The following is a 22,565-nucleotide window of genomic DNA, read 5'->3' as shown; positions in this document are numbered from 1 at the left end:
AGGGTAATAAGTTGGTGCATGCTCATTCAAATATGCATATTTAGGGGTGCTTGGGTGACTCATGTGGTTGAATGTTCTTCTGACTCTTGACTTCAGCTCAGGTCATGATCTCAGGGTTGTGAGATTGAGCCCTATGTCAAGTTCCACACCAGGTGTGGAGGCTGCTTAAGGTTCTCTCTCTCCCTTTCCTTCTGCCCCTCCCTACCTCTCCCTCTTAAAAAGAAACAAATATGTATATTTACCACTTTTATTTCTTTTGGTTGAACAATATGATATTTAACACAGTGTATTGTGGATACAAAGAAGTGTCCTGATTTGTCTCTTTTTTTTTGTTTCTAATCTTTGAAGTGGAGAAAGCAAAAGCATTTCTTCTGAAAAGTCTTAGACTTCTTTTATTATCAATATTTGTATTGATTAATATTTTATATTTTAGTAAGAATAAATGTTACAAAGCACATTTGGCTTTATCATTAGTGATGGACCTTTATTAAAGAATGTCAATTTAGAGATAGAAGTGTTTGCAGATCGCAAACACAACACCTACAGCTGCACCTAAATATTAATTTAATATTTGCCATCTCTGAGACAGAAAATCCTCCTTCAGAGGGCTTGAGTCTTGTCGGTCTTTCTTTCTTTCTTTCTTTCTTCTTTCTCTATGTAGCACATAGAATTTCAATGGGGTATTTGAAGAAGATAATACAGTATAAGTGATTATGAGAAATGAGAAGTGTTTATTTTTTTTCCACTTCTGTCTTGATAAACCTTTCTAACTGTATAAACCTATTGAAGGATGTGCTCCATCAAAACAAGGGTAGTAAACCAAGGAAGAGGAAGACATGAGATTAATGAACTAAGAAATCTAACAGAGAAAGGAAGATGAAATTACCAAGGAACAACCAGTCAGATAGGAGAATGAAATCTCCTGAAGGATGGGTATATTATTTGAGGTGGCTGATGGGGATTAAGAGATACAGAAAACCTTAGGAAGAGGGAGTAAGAGCCTAAGTGGAGGGGAAAACAAGGCAATTTATTAACATCATGTTTATTATCTGTACCTAGAAACATTTAGTTGCTATCAGGTGAGGGAAAACATTGGCCTAATAAAGAGTTTTCTATACAAATTTGTTGCTGTTGCTGCTATGTTGTGGATGAATGGGCTTTCACTGGAATGTTGTTTCTCTTTCTTCCACTAGTAGACTTTTTGGAAAATGCACCTTCTTGGTTGGGCTGATCAATGGGACAACGTTGCATTGCACTCTGCTCAGGACTGGAGAGTGGGTGCTTAGCACCACTATCTTCCCTAATCAAATGTTTATCACAGACCAGTAATGTGTCAGACACTAAGAGATACAACTGCTCGAGACAAAATCTGCATTCTTTTTACTCAACATTTTAGTGGTAAACAGGAGAGTTGCTCTCATGTTAACTTCTTTCTTAAAAGTCTTCATACCTCTTTATCAGCCTATCTCCACCTATTTTTAGTGGGAAAAAATGGAATTTTTTGTTGTAAAAAGAAATGAGCTCCATATGTAAGAAATAAAGCAATCCTGAAAAGTACAAAGAAAAAATCTAAAATTATTCCATATCAAAGCACCCTGAAATAACTATTATGGCTAAACACAGTATCCCAGAGAATTTCTTCAAGTAAATACACAGATTCAGGGCTAATAATAATTTATCAAAATGCAATCACATGATATTTTAGGAGAGTATTTTGACTTTTTATTTTGTGTAAAAAGAATATTTTCCCCAAATGAAAATAAGCTAAGCAATTCAGAAAAATACATCACCCACACATTTGGCTAATGGACTCCCACCTAGCTCTGTGTGCTTAGAGAAATATAAGGAGGGAAAAATAAACAGATAATATTTTAATGAAAATCGGTTCATACTTCTCATGCTATTTTTAAGTGCATATATTTTTTCATCTAACAGAAGGAAAAATACCTACTATGTAACTAGATTATTCTAATTCAGAGGCCTTTTTAATCTTGGAAGATTCTTAATATAAACTTTTTGATATAACATTAATTTTTCATTGTATTTAGAGGTTGTAGCCATTAGATTTTAAACATTATGTCTTATTGTGAGAGAGTATCGATTGGACCCCTAAAGGTAAAGGTTAGAGAAAAAAGCACACTTCAACTTCCTACTTAAGATTCAAGAAGTCTTGCTTCACAACTTGAACCATTTAGCAGATAAGGTTGGCTGTCTGCCCTATGGCCATTACTTCTTTCTTGCTGAGTTAGTACTGATATTCTCAAGGTATTAAGCAGTAAATTCATCAGAGAAAGTGGCTCTCACTCTGAGCCACAGGGGATTAAACCATAATGGATCTAAACCAAGCTCTCAATTTCATCCTCTTTGTCAGCAACTGCTTAGAGGTGACCATTTGGCCCAATTTTGGCCAGTGGAATACCAGAAAAAACCTGCAGAGAGGGAGTGATTCCAGAAAAGATCTTCCTTCTTGATAAAGAGGGAAAGACAGACCAAAAAAGTTTCTCTTTGCTTCCTTCTTTATCAGTTGTAAATATTGATACATCAGAAAATTTGACCACCAAAATATCTGAAAATGGCTCACCTACCATATGGCCAAGAAAGGGAAAAATCTCCATTCTGCCTTGATTCCTAAGGTCTGTTTATTTTGTAAAGTGATTTCAGTACAAAGATAAACTGGAGTGATATGGTAAAAAGTCACCTAGTCCAGACAAGTGGGATGAAATATGCTGATCTCTGAGGAGGTGATGTTTAAACCTGATAAATTAGACGAGGGAGTAGAAGAGGATTCGCGTCTTGTCTTTTCACTTTTTTATGCCCTTTATTGATTGATCGGATGTTCTTAACTTTCAATCTACTCAAATTTATCAATGTTTTCTTTTGTGGCTAACAATTTTGTATATTATTTTTAAAATTCTTCCGCTTCTTACCTTCTAAAAGCTTTATGTATAGTTTGTTTTTAACATTTAGGTCGTGAAAACACTAGGAACTGAGTTTTCTGTGTGCTTGTGGACTTATTTTGACTAATATTTTTGTTAAGATATTTGCATCTCTGTTCATGAATAGGATTAGACTGTGATGTTCTGTTTCATAATGATTATCTCAGGTTTTGTATCACTGGCTTAAAGTGTAAGAGTATTTACATTTTCCAAAGAGAAAGAGTACTGGGTTTGTTAAATTAACGGATTTACAAGGGCATTCAAGGACCCAGAAACAGGTGGAAAAGCTCACAATCTTGGAATACTCCAAACCTTCCTCATGCTGATGACTTCTTCCCTAGAAATCTCTTCAGGGCACTCTTCACCTCAGTGTTCCTCAGGCTGTAGATGAGTGGGTTTAGCATAGGATTGAAAAGGCTATAAAACAATGATAAAATCTTTCTTTGTTCTTGAGAATGGCTAGATTTAGGGGCCATGTACATAACAATAGCACTGCCAAAGAAGAGCCCCACCACACAGAGGTGGGAGGAGCAGGTGGAGAAGGCCTTTCTGCAACCCTCCCCAGACTGGATCCTCAAGATGGCCAACAGGATATGACTATAGGATACCAGCACCAAGCAGAGGGGCCCGACTAAAACAAACACAGAGCCGGCAAAGAGAACAATTTGATTGAGTCTAGTGTCAGCACAGGCCAATTTAAATACCGACATGATTTGACAGAAAAAGTGGTTGATTTTTTGTGGTCCACAAAAGGGCAACTTAAGAATGAGAGTAATATGGACCAGAGCCAAGAGAAAGCTGAACATCCAGCAAGTGGCAGACAAGATAATGCACACTCTCCAGCTCATGACGACAGTGTAATGTAGGGGATGGCAGATGGCCACATACCGATCATAGGACATGACCACCAAACTCATACACTCTGTGACAGCAAGTGCCAAATACAAAAATGTCTGAAGTAACAATGGAACAAAGGAGATGGTTTTCTTCTGCATTATAAGATTTGCCAGCATCTTAGGGACAAAGCTTGAGGCATAGGACATGTCAACAATGGCCAGGTTTGAGAGGAAGAAGTACATGGGCGTGTGCAGTCTGGAGTCCAGCCAGATGAGCCCCAGGATGAGCCCGTTCCCCATCAAGGTGAGGCTATAGAATAGCAAGAAGAACCCAAAGAGGAATATTTCAAGTTTGGGATCAACCTGGAATCCCAGCAGGATGACTTCTGTGATCCATGTCTGATTGCTTCCCATGTTCTTTTGACAGATAGGTACAATGTTGTACTTAGCACAGGAATTTTGGAGCTGAGTGGTAGAAAAGGAAAAAGGAATATGTTCATACAGAGTGAGAATTTATACAGAGGCTAAAATTCAGTAATTCATGGATCCAATCCAGTCTAAAGTCTGTGATGTTGATCTGTACATTTGGCTTTAGAGATATCTAATAAATTCAGTTATTGACCAATATTAACAATTAGTAGACTTCATATAAAAGTTGGAGTCTCTGGCTGCTTTTCAAAAATAAAAGAAATGTCATTTCTTGAAATTAATTGTAAGCAATAATCAGCTGAAGCTAATAAGGAGTTAGAGTCAGATTCTCTTTCATTTACCTCTGCTTCCACTAATTTCTATTTTCTCCCAGAAATATTATTAGCAATAAAAAATAGACACTAACAATTTTATCATTGTACTACACTATTGGTTGTATATTTAGTTAAGTAGAAAGATCTGTGCTCAGAGTTCCTAAGTCTTCCTATTTCAAACACATGGAGATGAGAAATCAAAATGTAAAATACAAACCCCAAATAGATAGCCAGAGTTTAAAATGAGATCATTTTTGCAACACCAGAAATGAATCAGAAATATATATGCTTCAAGTATGAAGGCAGAATGTTATACCTGGAACTCAGCTCTTACAGAATCAACTTTTGGGAAATGGGATATATTAATATGATTGCTTGAAACCAAGGGCTTGGATGTAAAAGGAGGTATAAAACAACTATTGGGCTGCTGATTAGGTGACTACAAAGAAGTCAATATACTTCCTGGCTCTCTCATTAGATTACCAGATCCTGAGATCTACTGTATTATATATAACATATTATATATTATATATGCAGGGCCCATGGAGCTGGGTGAAGAACAGCAAAAATTCAAAATCACAAGACAGAGAGAAAGAAATGGTGGAAAAAACAAATTAAAATAAAAACCATACTAAAAACAAAAAATCTTTCACTCAGAATGTGTGCGTAAATACACAGTTTGGGAAAAATAAGTCCTGCTAAAGAGGAGAAACAAAGTAAACAACTGGAACCTTGAATTCATTCAAAATGTAATAAATGTATAGTCCAATTTTCCAAAGACTCTAAAGATGGTTAGGATGCACCAATAAGTTAATCAAGGAGTGATACTTACTGAAATGCTTGATAAATGAAGAAAAAGGAATAAGGTAGCCATAAAACAGTGTATGAAAAAAAAAGAGTGTATGAAATGGATCAAGCACAGATATTTGAAATAAGGTGTAAAGATACATAATTTTATAACCAATAAGGAAGATAATTTCCAGACCTCATATTAAAGAGAGAAGTAGTGTACTGGAAGGTCACATTTAAGAACCCACTCAGATGTTCATACAGACAAAGGGTACTGTTTTGAAAGAGCAATCTCGAGACATGAATAATAGATTGAGTGGCTAAACTTAGACATGATAAAGTTTCCAGAGGAAAAAAAATGGAGAGGATAGTGAAGAAACAGTATTTGAGCAAAATATGTTTCAGCAAAAATGTTTCAGAATTCAAAATAGATCTAAGTCCTTAAATGGTAAAAAGATGCATTCCACTTAATGAGTGCAAAAACTAAAGATAAATGTACACTCAAGCAAAATGAAGTAGTTTTCATTACTGAAGAATATATGAATCTTCAGATAAATAATATATTCTGGTAAGAGAATAGGATAAATAAAAATTCTCAATGAATGCTAACAATTATCTCTTCAACTTCTATTTTCCTCCATCCTCTATACTTTACTATGTCTAGACCTTGTAGGTCTTATTCAATGTGTAGTGATCAACTTATGTCCCTTAATTAGCCTTCCACATTTTTTCTTTTTTCTCTTCACCATGTAATAGACTTTTTCATAACTATTTATTCTATGACTGAACATTTATCCCATCTGCCTGATTTTTTTAAAAAAATTAGTGACTTTGTTTCTTCCTTCCCAAGAGTTTAACGTTGATTCTTCCTATACACATCATTCTTGGTTCATGAGTATGCTCTTTTTGTTTCATACATAGGTATTGTGATTTTTTTTTAAGTAGGCTCCATGCCTGGTGTGGAGCGAACTCACGACTTTGAGATGAAGACCTGAGCTGGGTGCCTGGGTGGCTCAGTTGGTTAAGTATCTAACTTTGGTTCAGGTCATGATTTCTGGGTTCTAGAATCAAGCCCTAATGGACTTTGTACTCAGTGAGGAGTTTGCTTGTCTCTCTCTTCCCTGTCCCCTGCTTATGCTCTCTCTTTTAAATAAATAAAAAATAAAAAAAGACCTGAGCTGAGATCAAGAGTCGAGCTACCTGACTAAGCACCCAGGCTCCATGAGTTTGTGATTTTTTAATAAATACAATAGTTTCATTAGTCTCTTCAATAACTTTTGTTAGACTATTTTATCATTTACTTTTCCCAGGATAAAGGGAAATATTAAGAGTTACCAAGTATAAAAACAATGAAATATGTAGGAACAACAATTCAAGTGCCAATGACCTCATCAGCAAGAAAGAGTCTGAAGACACAAGCTATTACCTTAATGTGCCAAAGAGGTAAGCTGTTATTCTAAAATATTGTACCTTCAAGAACTCTCTTGAATGAACAAGAGCAAAGTAGGACATTACTGGACATACAGATAAGGGGAGTATTGACACCTACAGATCCTCACTACACGATTAAAGTATATTTCTTAATAAGAATAAAAGTGAATCAGTGGTTCTTTTTTAAGTAGGCATGAAACCTACTTAAAATACACAAATAATACTGATAAAGCACTTGAAAAAATATGCTGGTAAATCTTATGGCCTGTGGATTATAAAATAATTATTTTGGTATCTTAAAGGGGTGAGGTGAAATCTAAAAATAGTAAGTAAACAAGGAAGGAATGTTTGATAAGTAATGAGTGCTAAATTTCTTGATGAGAATTGAAACCCCTAGTGACTTTGAATTCGTTAGAATAATTTCTTTAACTTGGATATTACCAATTAATGAAAATTATCAAAAACAGACATAAAATCTATAGTTTTCAAAAATTATAAGGCAAATAAAAGAAACTAAAAGCATTATCAACCCAGCAGCAGGCAGAAGGGAAAAAAGGAGAAATAAAGAAGCAAATAAGATTTGATAAACTGAAATAAGCTGGCATTAATAAATCTATATATATTATCACATCATGTGTAATTATAAGTCACTAAAAGAAGAGTTAATAATACTAGATAAAATCAGGAAATCAAGTCACAAAATCCTTACAAGAATCATACCCACACCACCCAAACATAAATCCAAACTCTCTGTCTCTGTCTCTGTCTTTGTCTCTCTCTCTCTCTCTCTCTCACACACACACACACACACAAGTTAAAAAAAAAATAAGGAAAACACATGTTCTTGTCACATAGAAACTGGTAGTGGCCATAATAATATTGTTCCAAAGCATTTACCCGCATAGGAGATACTATACAATACTAATGGAGAAAAAAATCCACCAACAAGGTAAAATTCAGGATCTCTTTCTTAGAGAAAGACTTAGCAAACTTCAAATAGAAAGGAACTTTAATCTGAGAAAGAGTATTTACAAAACCTATAGAAACATCATACTTAAATTAGTGAAATATTAAAAGCTTTTTCTCTGAATTAGGAGACAAGCCTACTATACTCCACTAACACTGTATCTATTTAACATTAACTCCATAACTAGCCAGCAATAAAGCAAAAAGAAAAAGTAAAAGGCATAAAATGTAAAATGGAGAATATAAAATGTCATTATTTATAAAAACACAATTATGTATATAGAAATTTTTTTAAATATAGATAAACTATTGAAATCAATGAGTGATTTTTAAAATTCTGGGTTCAAAAATCTGCATAAAATGAAGGATATTTATATGTGTATTTGTGCATTTATAGAGTAGATGATTTATAAAGTTCTGAATCTCTCCAGATTGATCTATACTTTTAACGAGATTCAAATCAGAATCCCAGCAGGTTTTTTTTACGTGTGGAAATTACTAATCTTACTCTAAATATTATACGAAAATGCAAAAGGTCAAGGATAGCCATGGAAGTCTTGAGAAGGAAGAATGAGGTAGGAGTTACTCCATCGACTACCAACATTTATGAAGCTACAGTTATTAAGTCAATGTGGTATTAGGGCAAAGATAAACAATCAGGCCAATTATTAGCCCAGAAATTCAGAAACACATCCATGCACTCGTGCAAGCACACGCAAGTGCACTCATTTGATCTCCAGCAAAAGTGGCACTGGCATTGGCAATGAATAATGTGGGTCAGTTAACTATCCATGTGGAGTAAAATTAAAACATGGCCCTCACCTCACATAATTCACAAAATAAATTCCAGGTAGGCTTTAGATCTATATATGAAAGGTGAAAGCAACCCTGCCTGTATACAAATTAGAGGATCTTAAAAGTAGCAAATATTTCTTATGCAGACTCCAAACAAAGAAAAGATTGTCTCATTATAGAATTACACACATTGACCTGGATTCTATTACTTTTCTTTTTTGCATTTTTTAAAGTTAAGAATAACACATTTTCACTTTAGTTGCATTGTTTTAAAAAAACACTTCTCAAAAGTAACTTAAAAGGTGAAGGGTGCATTTAAATTTTGAAAATTTTATAGAGCAAATGTTTTCACTGACTATGGTACCAGATATAGAACTGAGGTGAATGGGTGACGGGCACTGAGGGGGGCACTTGACGGGATGAGCACTGGGTGTTATTTTGTATGTTGGCAAATTGAACACCAATAAAAAATAAATTTATTATTAAAAAAATTTTTTAAAAAGCAAAAAAAAAAAAAAGAACAGAGGTGAAGTAGATAAGTTCTGTAGTAGTAGTTTTTATCATATTTCCACTAGCTATACTCTCCTCATAACTTTAATAAGTAAAAATAGTGATCACATAATTCCACTCTGGGATCAAAGGGTGTCTCTAGGATGAGGACTACCATTCCTGAAGAGTAAGCCTGGGACACCAAAAAAGAAAAAGCTAATCAGACACCTCTATTAGCTTCAGTGATAAACAAAAAATAATAATGGAATTTTATCAAATAGCTACAGGATTTCTCCCTGCCACTGACTAAGATCTCCTTCCTGGGCAGCATATAAAAGGAGCCCCAGTGTTCTCACTTCCCTGGTTGGAAGATACTTCTAAGATGTAGTAGGAGCAGATAGTGCAGTAGGGGAAGAAATGCAGGTCAAGATAAATTGTGTAAGACTCTGGCTTCATATTTAATTTGTAAAAAGAGGCAAAAGAATGAGATGGCTCCTAGGCCAATTTCAGTTTGATGCCATGAGTGACAGACATCTGATTCCACTGCCTCTTCCCATATGAGTGACGAGGGAGGGGTTGTGACAGCATAAATATGGTATTACTGTTAAGAACCTCAGAAGAGTGGGAGAAAGAAATCTTCTTTTTAAACCTGAGATTTCTGCCAGCCTTCTGTCTTTCTCCTCTGTTATTCCTCGACCAGTTTATCTATAATGATTTGTACAAAGGGGGATGCTATTTCTGGTATATCCCTTAAATTCGGCTTGAATGTACAGGGAAACTCACAGAGATGGGCAAATGAGTCACCTACTCCCTGAAGTGGGGTTGGTGCATGGTGAGTCCCAGATATCCTTTCTACCTTGACCAAAAAGAGGGTACTCAGGGATGCTCGGGAGGTGTCTATATGTGAGGGCTTTATACTCTGATCACCTAAAACCAACCCATTCCCCAGAGGCATACCTGTGGCATCCAGGGAACACATTACAAAATGTCTTCCCACCATTCTACGTCTCCCCTACAGAGTAGTGTAAAACCTCTGCAGAGTTCTCCAGCTTTGTTATCCGTGTGGTGGGGGCTCGGGGGTGCACCTGCTTATGCAGAAAAGTGAGAACTCAGGGAAAATGGAATGAGTGATCCTACTCAGGAGGATGTTGGCATGAAAATGTAGCAGATAGAAGTCATACTTTATGGCTTATGTCAATAGAACAAGCCTCAAGTATCTGGACTTCTTATGTACTTGATCTTCAAGTGGGCCTTCTTCCATGCCCCTTTTGGAATAGTTTAAAGGTTATGATGTAGGTGTGCCCCCCATGGGGCTTGTTAAGACAGTACCCCAAGGGACAATTTCCTCCTTAGGGAGTGAACAATCTCTATCTGCAGAAAAGTGTTACTGTAAAGTAAATTATCAAAAATTTCCATTGCCAATATTTATTTTTACATGGAAACTCAGAGATTCAACCCTATTCCCTCAATGTCTCCCTGTCTTCCTTTGATTACAAGTCACCCTCTAACTACTTGTTCATTTTTTTTTTCACATTTCTTTTCTGTCCTATGCTTAAAGAGGTAATTTTAATGACTCTGTTCTAAGCCTTTAGGTATTAGACTGAATTTAAATGGTGGATGGCTTTGCCTTCCTCCACACATCTGGAGAAGAACACATTACCCTGATGACTCAGATCCCTTTAAATTCATGAGTATTCATATCATTTTGGTCCTTGATGTTACCAGAACTCATCCTGTTTCCTTAGTTTCCTCTCTAAGATGATTTTTCCCTGTATTTTCTCTCTTTAAACCTCCCATGAGTCCTCCCACCCACAGTCCCAGCCACCGACTGAGAGTTACTGAGAACACAGAAGCTAGCAGATGATAATTCACAATCTTAACTCAACACTGACCAGGATTCTGGATCCACATTTATTCTCAACTCTTCTGCTGTTACTGTGGTTACTGGTGTTGACCCTCATGAAGGAGAGCCTACCACTCATGCTATGAATCCCATCCCTCCTGCCCACTCAAGAACTTCTCTCCAGCAACATGTCTCAAATGTCTCTGCTCCTGTTCCCCTGAACACATCCAATCAGCATGTGAAACTCTTTTTCTCAAAGATGTCAATTATCTTGACTTTGCTAAACCCAATGAGCAGTTCTGTCCTTATCCCACTTGACCTGCCAGCACCATTTAACCCGGTCAATAGAATTCTCTCTTTGAAACACTCCATCCCATCAACTCTGATCATTTTCTGCTACCCCTGTGGTCCTTCTACTTTCCCGGCTGCTCCTCCTCTGTTTCCTTGGTGGCTTTCTCTTCATTTCCCGTATCTGTGAACACTGACGTTTTTCAAGATTTATTCTTTGTATCTATTTTCTATCCATTTTCTATGGGACCTCATCAGTCCCAAAGATTTCACTGCATTTTACGTGCGGATAACACTTCAGTTAGTATGCCCTGCCAGGCCTCTTCCCAAATGCAGTGTTCCTGACTGAATGTTAGCCTTGTGCACATCAGTGTGAATCAACAGTGTTCACTGACCTCCTATCTCAAGAGAGTAAGTCCAACATTTTTAAAGCCACTTATAAGACGTTAATTATCAGCTTCCCTCTGTTTTCGAGTGTGCGTGCTTTATGTAGAGACTATTCTGTAGTATACGTTTAGAAATGCACTTCTCTACCCCTATGCCCTCTGTTCTTTCTCTCTTCCTTCCTTCTAGGTGTCTTTGGTGATTACAATAACTTTATATATTTTTTTGTTCTCCTAATTAAACATTCAAAGCATTCATTGTATTCTCAGATGTTGATAAGATTTAGTCTTAATTCCACGATTTGGATGAGAGTGTAAGGATACTGGATCTAAGGTCTACCTAGACTCTAACCCCAACATCAACATTTATTTTTTATTTTTTAAATATTTATTTATTTATTTGAGAAAGAGAGAGTAAGCAAGTGGGGGGAAGGGCAGAAGGAGAGGGAGAAAATAGACTCCCCACTGAGCATGGAGCTCCACAGTGGGGATCCATGGGGGGCTTGACATGGGGTTCACCAACAGGCTCCACCCAGGGCTCTAGGCAGGGCTTCAGGTAGGGCTCAAACCCAGGACCCTGAGATCATGCTCTGAGCCAAAATCAAGAGCCAACCACTTAACCTACTGAGCCCCAACCTCAACATCAACATCTGTACACTAACTGCTATTTGTTTCCATATGTTTTATGATGTTTTGTTCCTTTGTTCATTCCTTCATTACTGGCCCCTTTTTGTTAAATATTTTGTAGTGCACTATTTAATGCTCTTGGCATTTCTTTATATATATTTTCTTAGTGGCTGTGCCCCTTGGGATTATGATTAGCATTTTAATTTATAATAATATAATAATATGGTCCTGGTTAATATCAACTTAATTTCAATAGTTTACTAATTCTTTGCTTTTATATTGCTTCAACTTTATTCTCTCCTTCTAGAGGCTGCAGCTCTCCTTCTGCCTGCCACTCCCCCTGCTTGTATTATCTGTTTCTCTGTCAAATAAATAAATAAGTACATAAATACATAAATTAATTAATTTTAAAAAGAAAAAAATTTTGTTCTCAAACTTGAAATAAACTGTCATTTTTTCCCCATAGTGAAGAATTTTCCAGTAGCTGCTTAAACAGTATCTTTGGTGACTAACTTGTACTTATGCTTGGCTCTCTGCTAACTAATATTCATTTGATTCTCTAATTCACAGATTAGTTTGCTAGAGCTGTGGAAACAAACTACCACAGACTTTACTGTGTAAATAATAGAAGTTTATTCTCTCACAGTCCTGAGGGTTAGTAGTCTGAGATTTCGGTGTGGACCAGGTTGGTTCCTTCCAAGGTCCCTCTTCTTGACGTGTAATAGATGACTGTCTTCCCCTCTGTCTTCACATATTTATGTCTGTGTCCTAATCTCTTATAAGAACACCAGCTATATTGGTTAGGGCTACTCTGAATACCTCACATGGATATAATTACCTCTATAAAACCCCATCTTCAAAAAGCCCCCCTTTGAGGTATTACAGGACCATGATTTCAACACATAAACTTTGAGTGAACATAATTCAGTCCAACCCAGCTAATTACTTGCTTGTCAGACAATGAAACCTTATCACTTGGTGTATATGATTAACAACCACAAGTCAACTTACTTAACATTTGCTTCTCAGGTACATGACTTGATATTTCAGAATAATCACATCTTTTGGAATATGGTTGAGGATTATATTGCCCCAGTTCTTACCTATCTACTAATACAGACTTCAGTTTAAAAATAAAACTGTTAACTATAGCAGTTTGCCATTTATGTGAATTATATGTAAATGCCCTTCTAAACCCTCTTCAAACTGACATTATTTTCATGCTGTTTTAATCATTAATGAGATTATTTTTCACAAAATGTTTATTTGATAATATTTAATGTTTAGTTGAGCAAAGTAAAGTTGCTATGATAATTAGAATTGAGTTTAGGCTTCAGATGAGTGTGTTTGGAAAGTACACAAATAGTGGAGGTTGTGCTCCTTGAGAAAAAGAGATATACAAAGTGCGCTCACATTTACAGAGGCTTTCTTCCAGAAGATATTTCCAAATGGTGGCCATAAAAATAGAGTCCAAGCAGAAGGCTGCAGTCTTGCTGAATGTAAGCAACAGAGATTACAGTTACAGAAAAATAAGAGAACTGAGAATTGAGTTGGCATAGGGATGTGGAAGAGGAAGGAACTGTATTAAGAGGAGTCGGGGGTTTTCTTAGGCATTTCTTAGTCCTAAGTAAGGTACATGGATGCTGATGCCTAATGCAGACCAGTGGCTGAGTTGCCAAAAGATGAGAAAAGCTGAGAGTAGCCGAACAAAAACTTCAGAAGTTGCAAAATGTTCAGGGAATTTTGGAGTTGCAATCTAGCTGGGATGTAGATCTCTTCATAAAGACCTTGGTGTAGGCACAGAAATAATGCCTGAGCAGTAAGGGTAAAACTGAAATAGATTAATTTTAACCAACTTAAAACAGAACCCCATGAGAAACAAGGTGATCTTTAACAAATTTCACTGCTTATTCAGAGAAAAACAAAATATATCAATGATATTTATAGAAGTATGACATAATCTACAGCTTCTAAAATGCATCATTTAACACATGAAAAAGCAGGGAAAATTTATCAATTATCAAGAGGTAAAATAGTCAATAGTAGGGGTCCCAGATATAGTAGATGTTAAGGTTACAAATAAAAACTCAAATAATGATAATTTATGTCAAAGAAAAGGGAAACAAAAGTATAAATAATAAATCTCAAAAAGAATCAAATATTCATCCTGAAACAGCAATATATAATAATTTGAAAAAACATAGGATGAATTTAACAGATGATTGCCCCCAGGGGAGATAAGAACCAATAAACTCACACTAAGATTAACAGAATACTATGAAATAAAAGTATAAAAAGCTAAATAATAGAAAAATTGAGTCTGAAAGTTATAAAAGAGTGTGGTAGAAAACCATTCTAACATATACTCAAAAGAAAAGAAAAGCATAATGGGGAAAAATGCAAATTTTGAAGAAATTATTTCTAAGTATTTCCCAATCATGATGAAAGTATGCTCCCATGAATGCAGAAATCTCAGCAAATCATAGGCAGGATAAATTGATATAAAATACACTTGTAAATACTATAGTAACATTTCTGAAAGCCAAAGATAGATATTTTTAATACTTAGAAAAAAATTACATCCATTATGATCAGAGAGCATTCCTGCAGCTAGAAAAAGGTATTTCTTAGGATTTCTTGCAGTGTAGACCTACTGGCAATAAAGACTCAAATTCATTTGTTTTCTTGTTGGTTTTATTTTTGTTTTTGTTTGGGAATATGTTTATTTCATCTGAGTTTTGGAAGAGCACTCTTCCACATGTAAAATTTCTGATTGGCAGCTATTTTTCAACACTTTAAAGATATTCTCTCAGTGTCCTCTGATTTCTGTAGATTCAACTGAGACGTTAGCTTCTCAATTAACTGCTTATTATAGTATTCCCAATGGCAATGGGGGAAGGGTCCAGTTTCAAGAACATGTCTTTATTCTAATTTCCTGCCTTACATAAGCGAAGGCTATATCTCTCATGGGCCAATTGCAGTCATTGCCACCTGGAATCCTGGGGATTAAAAGTGACCCGAAAGCCACGTGCTGGTTTACAATCTCACCACACAATTGGTGGTTGTGCCTCATCTTGGTCCTATGAGAATTTTATTTATGCTCTTAAAGCCCAACTGTACATTTAAAAATTATGGTTTTTAAAATATTTTATCCAGTATTTTTAGGTGCTTTATCAAAATATGATATTCAAGATAGTTACTCTGGTATATTGTTTGTTGTTTCTATCCTAGAAATCCTAAAACTAATTTATATAGAAAGGAAGCAACATAATTACTATTTCTCTTTCTACAAAAGTTAGTGTAAACAGAGAGACACTATCATCATAATTAATATTTCTCTTTGCACAAAAGTTAGTGTAAACAGAGAGACACTATCATCACCCAAGGTCACTTTCAGTACCTACCTATAAAACCTTGTTTCTCAACTAAACATTATTCCTTTTTATACTTCCCACTCCAGTTTCCCACTTAGGTGTTGTTTGATGGTACCCTCATCATTTCCTATTTCCAATGTCATTTCTTTATCTATTTGCAAATTATTTGATGTGTATCTCCATTTTTGTTTCCTTGTATTTTCCAGTTTTACCATAATTTTTCTCTACATGATCAGATTACTTATAAACCTGCATTTAACTATTTCATAGATTTTTTCATTTCTAAAATTGTGCTGTTCAAAAAACTTTGTATTTCTTCATTATATGCACAATACAGTTTCCTCAGTTGCATTTGAAAATTCAGGTAAGCAAATAAAAGAAAAAATCCTTTATTATCAATGTGAATTTTTTCTCAAATATTGGATATTATGCATATGGCATTAGTAATCTTTTTTCATGTAATATGAAATATAAATATATTACAAGTCAACAAATATACAATAAAACAATCCTAATTTTTAAGAAGATATTCTTTAGTATGCATGTTTTATTTAAATATATTTTATCTATATTCTAATATTGAAAATCTTCGATATTTCCAATCACAGTTAGGAGGTTATTCTAAATGATGAGAATAAATCTGAAAGCACATGAGTATTTCTCTAAATTCCCCATTCGTATCTCTGGCTAGAGACCAACACGCAGCACAATTGCATAAAACATCACAACAGGGTAAGAAGGAGAACTGAGTGCTGGAGAAATCACATGGCTAGATGTACAAGCCTGAGGCAGCTCTCCTGACTCCTAGCTGCCTCCATATCTTCTGGAAGGGATTCAAATGATTCCACATGTCCCCAGATGGTGGTGATGGATTCAAATGCTAGAAAAGTAGGGTTATAACTTTCACAGGGAATCACCATGGTGCAGATGAAATAGCCTTGTCTCCGATGGCTTTAGGATGGTTCTGACCAGACTAGAGTTCAAAATGAAACCCACAGCCAAATCCAAACCCATAACAAGGGCTAAGGTGTGGATGACCCACCATAGAAATATAATGGATGCTGACTAAATATAATAAGAGAACATACTTTCCACTGCCTTAAACTCCAGGATCAAAGGCTAGACAGGACCTGGGATAGTTTGAGAGAGGCTAAATCTCACAGAAAATGGCCAGCCTTCACCAAGGATCTAACAAATCTCAAGGAGAGACAAATACATAGGCCAGGATGAAATAGCATGAGAAAGAGGCTCTTCCAAGCAGGCAAGACTAATTATCTATATTTAATAGAAAACTGGAAAGTTCATGTTATCCCAATGCACATATATAATTTCACCTTCCCGACTCCCCAAGTCTTTCACTGTTATTAATTAAGAATATTAAGCCAATCACAAAAGAATCAATAAATTCTTTATTTTTGGATCAGCTATTTAGAAGAAAAAAACAGACTTGTGATCCTACAATATTTATGATTATTATTATCATCAGAATAATGCCAGTCTCCCTTATTAGACTGTAATCTCATATAGGTAGAAATTGCATATATTTGGCTCATTACTGGGTTACCAAAATCTAGCACAGTGTGAAGCATGTTGTAGGTCATAAGTAAGAGATAATTTTGTAGGCAGCCTCTCAGGAGGTTAAGCTAAAGCATAACCAAATGCAGAGCATTCATAAGCCAGCTTTCCCCAACAGAAGTTATTGAATAATGAAATAATAACATTCATGGAATATTTATTATAGCCCAAATTGTAGACAACTCAACTCACCAGAAATATAATGGATAAACTGTGATATGTTTATGCAACATAATGCATATGAAAGAGTTAACAAAACAGAGCCACATGCAACAACCTGAGTGATTCTCACACAGTGAAAGAAGGCAAATAAAAATAATGCCCTCTTTGTGTGTGATACATGTGAATGTAGGTGCATCTACATCTACATATATAAATTATATGCACCACTACATATAGATATACATAAAATATTGCGATTCTGAATTGTATTTATATATGTACTTTTAATTAATTAATTAAAAAAATTTTTTTGAGAGAGAGCATGGGTGTGTGCACACCACAGGCACTCAAGGTGGGGGCAGGGCAGAGCACGAGGGAGAGAGAGAATCCCAAGCAGGATCCATGTACAGTGCAGAGCCCAATGTGGGGCTCCATCCCACGACCCTGAGATCATGACCTGAGCCAAAAATGAAGATTCAGACACTGAACCAACCAAGCCACTTAGGCACTCCATCCACATACTTTTAAAATATTTATTATTTCTTTAGAGAATTGAGATTGTGAAAGAAAGTCATTTCATACTTTCTAAATCATTTGAAATCTTGGCATTTTCAAGCATACAAAAGACTACATTTTGCAAAATTCCTGATTTTTTTCTAGTATAGTAGAAGATCTCATTTTCCATGGTCTCATTTATAAGTCATAGTCCTCATTCTTTAAAGATATGATAAATGTATACAGCAGCTAATATTAATAATTACCGTTTATTGAGCTTTTATTATGACTCATAGATTCTGTTAAGCATTTTGCACATAGTATTTCTGCTTAGAAACCTACATGCTAGGGACACCTGGGTGGCTCAGCAGTTGAGCATCTGCCTTCAGCCCAGGTCATGATCCTGGGGTCCTGAGATCGAGTCCCACATCGGGCTTCCTGCATGGAGCCTGCTTCTCCCTATGCCTATGTCTCTGCCTCTCTCTGTGTGTCTCTCAAGAATAAATAAATAAAATCTTTAATTCTAACTTAAAAAAAAAAAGAAAACCTACATGCTTAGTATTAATGAACTCATTTTATCCACAATAAAATCTAAATTCCAAAGAATTCTGGTATATTGCAAAAGTTTGCACATCTAGCAATTGGCAGAGCTTTATAAAAACCCAGCTTATCTGAACTCACAATCATGTGTTTTCAACCTTTATTTGGTCATATAGTTATGTCTGTATAACAGATGTCCTTACAAAAGGGCTGCTTTTTAAGACAGAAGTCCATATATTTTCCTCTTTATAACACTCTTCCCCCCATCAAAAAAAAAAATCACCTTATTCTAAAAGTTGTATACTTGCCTTTTATACAATTTAAGTATATGGCAGATTTGACAAAAGAATTGAAAAGCAAAAAAGTCTCTTTATATATCCTTTTCTACTCCTTCTTAACTGTTTTCTCTCACTTCATAACTAAGTGCTAGAATTTCAGTTTGAGTAAGATGGTTATTTAACTTAAATCTCTTAATTTAAAGTCAAATTATTCCTGATAGTTTGTAGCTCAAGTATTATTCATCAGCTAGTCATCACAACAATTATAGTCTGTTCTCATTTGCTAGAAACTTTTCTCCAAGTGTTGGTCATTTCCCATGGGAGACAATCGACCCAATCAATGAGAGAAAGAGTTCTTTCAAGAACTCTCAATGACTTTCATTCTGTTCTCTTCTCCTCCATGAATCTCCACCTCCATTCCCCAAGTGGAGAAAATGAGTGACAGGGAAAGCCCCAATGTCCAAATACTTACTAGCGAGACAGGCTTTGGGGTTTTCTTGTTATTGGTAGTGGCATCACGCTTACATTTTTCATTCCTTCCCCCGTGAAGCCATGGCTCATGGTCTTCCCCACTCAAGCTGATTATGCCTTAGAAAACTTTACTATCACAAGAATTTATGCAGGAATTGTATTCTAAATGTATGAAGATGACAGCTATAGAATTTCAAATATTGAAATTACTATGTTATCAATCTCTCCCAGTTGCTATATCTTACACATTCTTCCAATACCTTGCTTTATTTTATTAAATGTTATCTACTAGTCCTGATTACAGAAAAATATACAAACTTATTTCCTTTTATTCAGAATATTTTGCATAATATATTACAAGTGTGTCCACAGTGCAGCTAGTGGGAAGTTATTTCCCTTTCCTTGTGCAGCATTGACATTCAATGTCAGAGGGAGGTAAGTAGAATGAACTTTCTTGGGAGAGAGTGCCAGGAAAATCTGAAGATGAAAAGGATGCCCTAGAGCATGTTTATGAATCTTGATAAATATTGGATAAGATGATTTCTCGGGTCCCTTTAAACTCAGCTACTTTATTATTCTACAGGTTTTCATGAAGTTCTTTCTTTTTCAAGAATCCTCTTCAGAGCAGCTTTGACTTCTTTGTTCCTCAGACTATAGATAAGGGGATTGAGCATGGGATTGAAAAGGCTGTGAAACAGGAGCAGGTATTTCTTTTGCTCCTTGGGGTTCCCATATCTGGGCCCAACATACATTATAATGGCTGTGCCATAAAAGAGTCCAACCACACAGAGATGGGATGAGCAGGTGGAGAAGGCTTTCTGGCGCCCCTCCCCTGACTGAATCTTCAGGATGGCACGTAGAATATGAATGTATGATATCACAATTGAGGAAAAGGGCCCTACCAGCACAGACACGGCCCCAGTCAATACCATAATCTCATTAATGTGGGTATCTGCACAGGCAAGTTTGAGGACAGCTATAATTTCACAGAAAAAGTGGTTGACTTTCTGGGGTCCACAGAAAGGCAATGGTATGAGTAACCCTAGATGTACTAGGGCCAGGAGGACTCCTAAAATCCAGGCAGTCAGTGCCAGGGTGATGCAGACTCTCCAGCTCATGATGACAGAATAGTGGAGGGGGTGGCTGATGGCCACGTACCGGTCATAGGACATCACCACCAGGAGAAGACACTCAGTATGAGCAAAGGTCAAGAAAAGAAAGGTCTGCGTCAGGCAGCCAGCAAAGGAGATGGGCTTGTCTGGCCTCAGGAGGTTCACCAGCATCTGGGGCACCGTGTTGCAGGCATAGGCTATGTCGACGATGGCCAGGTGGGAGAGGAAGAAGTACATGGGGGTGTGCAGTCTGGGGTCCAGTGAGATGAGCCCCAGGATGAGCCCATTCCCCAGCAGGGTGAAGGCGTAGAACAGGGTGAAGAGCCCAAAGAGAACCATCTGAATCTCTGGGCTGAGGGGAAAGCCCAATAGGATGAACTCTGTGACAGAGGTCTGATTTCCCGCCATTTCCCTGTGAAAGAGATAATGGAGCTGACCAAGTCTGGATGCCTGAGGGAAGTGTTTAAACATGATCTATGTGTGTCATCATTTATTTCCTGAGAAAACATCTTCAATGACATTTTTGTCCTGTTTGTCGCTTTCTAAGTGAAAGCTATGCATTCCAGATGACACAGAGGAAATGTTTTCACTGCAATAAGCTGCATGCTAGCATCCTATTACAGTATTCGGTAAACCTCGTGTTTATTAACCCACTTTCACCACAGTTTAAAATATTAATACTTAAATCGCCTTCATGGAAGTGGGTATTTCCCTCAGTTTGTAATGATTCTAGCAGAGGTTTGCCTATGTGGGTTTCCGGGTGGCGGTATGCATATATCCATACATGTGACTTTGTGCCGCTGCCTCAAATATCTTTCATATGAGGATGGGAAGAAGGATAGGTGCACGTCAGTGATTCTTCCATTAGGTTTTTCTCATGAATTTGTGCCTTCAATATATGAATTATTTGTTAGCCCTGCCAACTTCACTGACAGCATAATCTTGAACAAAGTAGAGGATGGCAGGCCATTTGCCCCAACTTTGGCTAGATTTCAAATGGAGACCTTTGTCTTTTGACTTTTGTACCTACAGATGTTCTATTCTGATTGTGCTATCTTATCATCAGGATGGTACCCCGGGCACCCCTATTATACTTGATGTTATATTTATATTCTGTATCTCTTTATCTACCTGCTTACCTACCTACCTAGTTTTTCCCAAATATTTTGCCATATCCTACAATAAGAAATATCTACTAGGTACATACATGCGTTAGTATATATATTCTTGAGTCCTTATTATGTGCTATGCATTTTCTATATTATTCTATTCTATTTAATTAGTAAAAATGTTGGTTTAATGATTTCATGGTGGGTCATAGCCTGGGTCTTAACAAGTTCTGTTCCCTATCTAAGCCTAGAGCAAGAGCCCTCACTATAGGCTCATATTTGTAGAACCATTGGCATATTTTATGGCCTAACTCTATGTAAAAACTTATTATTTATCATGGATCTTTAGGTTTTAGTGGCTTATCAAATTTTTAAAAAATCTTTCCACACAGAGTGCGTACTCTGAAGTTTGGATCATGTAAACTTTAAGCCATTGCTTCTGTTTTGTTTCACTCCATACCTTTCTTCAGTCCAGAATCCACCTGAATTTCACTACAATAAGAATCCTAGGAAAATCCATAATTGAGTTCCTATCTATCAGGTCCTCATTTGACTTTTCTCTTAAGTTGGTATTTGAAAGGTCTCTTAAACCAAAGCAAGTAACCTTTTGCCCTGTTTGAAAGATAGAGTCAGAATTCATAACAGAAATTATTGAAGGATGATTTTTATCTTAGTTCAGAAAATAACTATAATAGTGGAAATCACCTCCTTGGAAACTGGTTGTTTTATTGGAGATGAACTTTAGGTCAGTGAATGTTTTAAATCAAAAATTGACTAACCATTTATTTGAGACAGGGTTCCCGTGTTGAATCAGAAGAATGCTAAGGTCCCTTCCAACTATAGGATTCATTGGCCCTAAATGTATAGAAAATTGTTAGCCATATTCAGTTCAACTTTCTTGCAATATTTGGAGCCGATGAAGACAACAATGCTGTTTCTAAAATTTCATATGATGAAGGCACGCAATAAACCAAAGTAGAAAGACCAATGAGTACCTCATCTTCCTCCTACCTGCAAATAGTTAAAAGACAAAATATAAAATGCACAGATATCTACTAAACATATTCTATGTCCTGCTTCATCTCAGCTGAGGGTATAGAAGACAGTTCCTGTCTACTGGTGTGTATAACCTGGTTGGAAAGACAGGACAGTTAAAAGGAGTTAAAAGGATTCACAGAAGATGCTTATTCTTATATTTAATAAATTATCAAAAGAAATTTCACATTCAAAAATAAAACCTTCAGGACACTCCTCTTCTGTAATAAATTCCTTTTTTTTTAGTCAGTCAAGCCCATTATCTCATGAAAACACCATTAAGTGTTC

At 36.2% G+C, this 22,565-nt stretch overlaps 2 protein-coding genes across 2 annotated transcripts; both read right to left on the bottom strand.

Moving 5' to 3' along the window:
- Positions 1-3,253: 3,253 nt before the first annotated feature.
- On the bottom strand, positions 3,254-4,186 carry LOC121489904 (olfactory receptor 2A12). Its single transcript, XM_041753353.1, has one exon. It carries the CDS (start codon positions 4,184-4,186, stop codon positions 3,254-3,256), a length of 933 nt encoding a protein of 310 aa, XP_041609287.1.
- A 15,422-nt stretch (positions 4,187-19,608) lies between these two features.
- Positions 19,609-20,541, bottom strand: LOC121489917 (olfactory receptor 2A25-like). Its single transcript, XM_041753364.1, has one exon. The coding sequence runs from the start codon at positions 20,539-20,541 to the stop codon at positions 19,609-19,611; it is 933 nt and encodes a 310-aa protein (XP_041609298.1).
- Between the last annotated feature and the right edge of the window lie 2,024 nt (positions 20,542-22,565).

Source organism: Vulpes lagopus, chromosome 4 (genome assembly GCF_018345385.1).
Source record: "Vulpes lagopus strain Blue_001 chromosome 4, ASM1834538v1, whole genome shotgun sequence".
Taxonomy (NCBI): domain Eukaryota; kingdom Metazoa; phylum Chordata; class Mammalia; order Carnivora; family Canidae; genus Vulpes; species Vulpes lagopus.
This window is presented reverse-complemented; position numbering and strand designations above follow the sequence as displayed.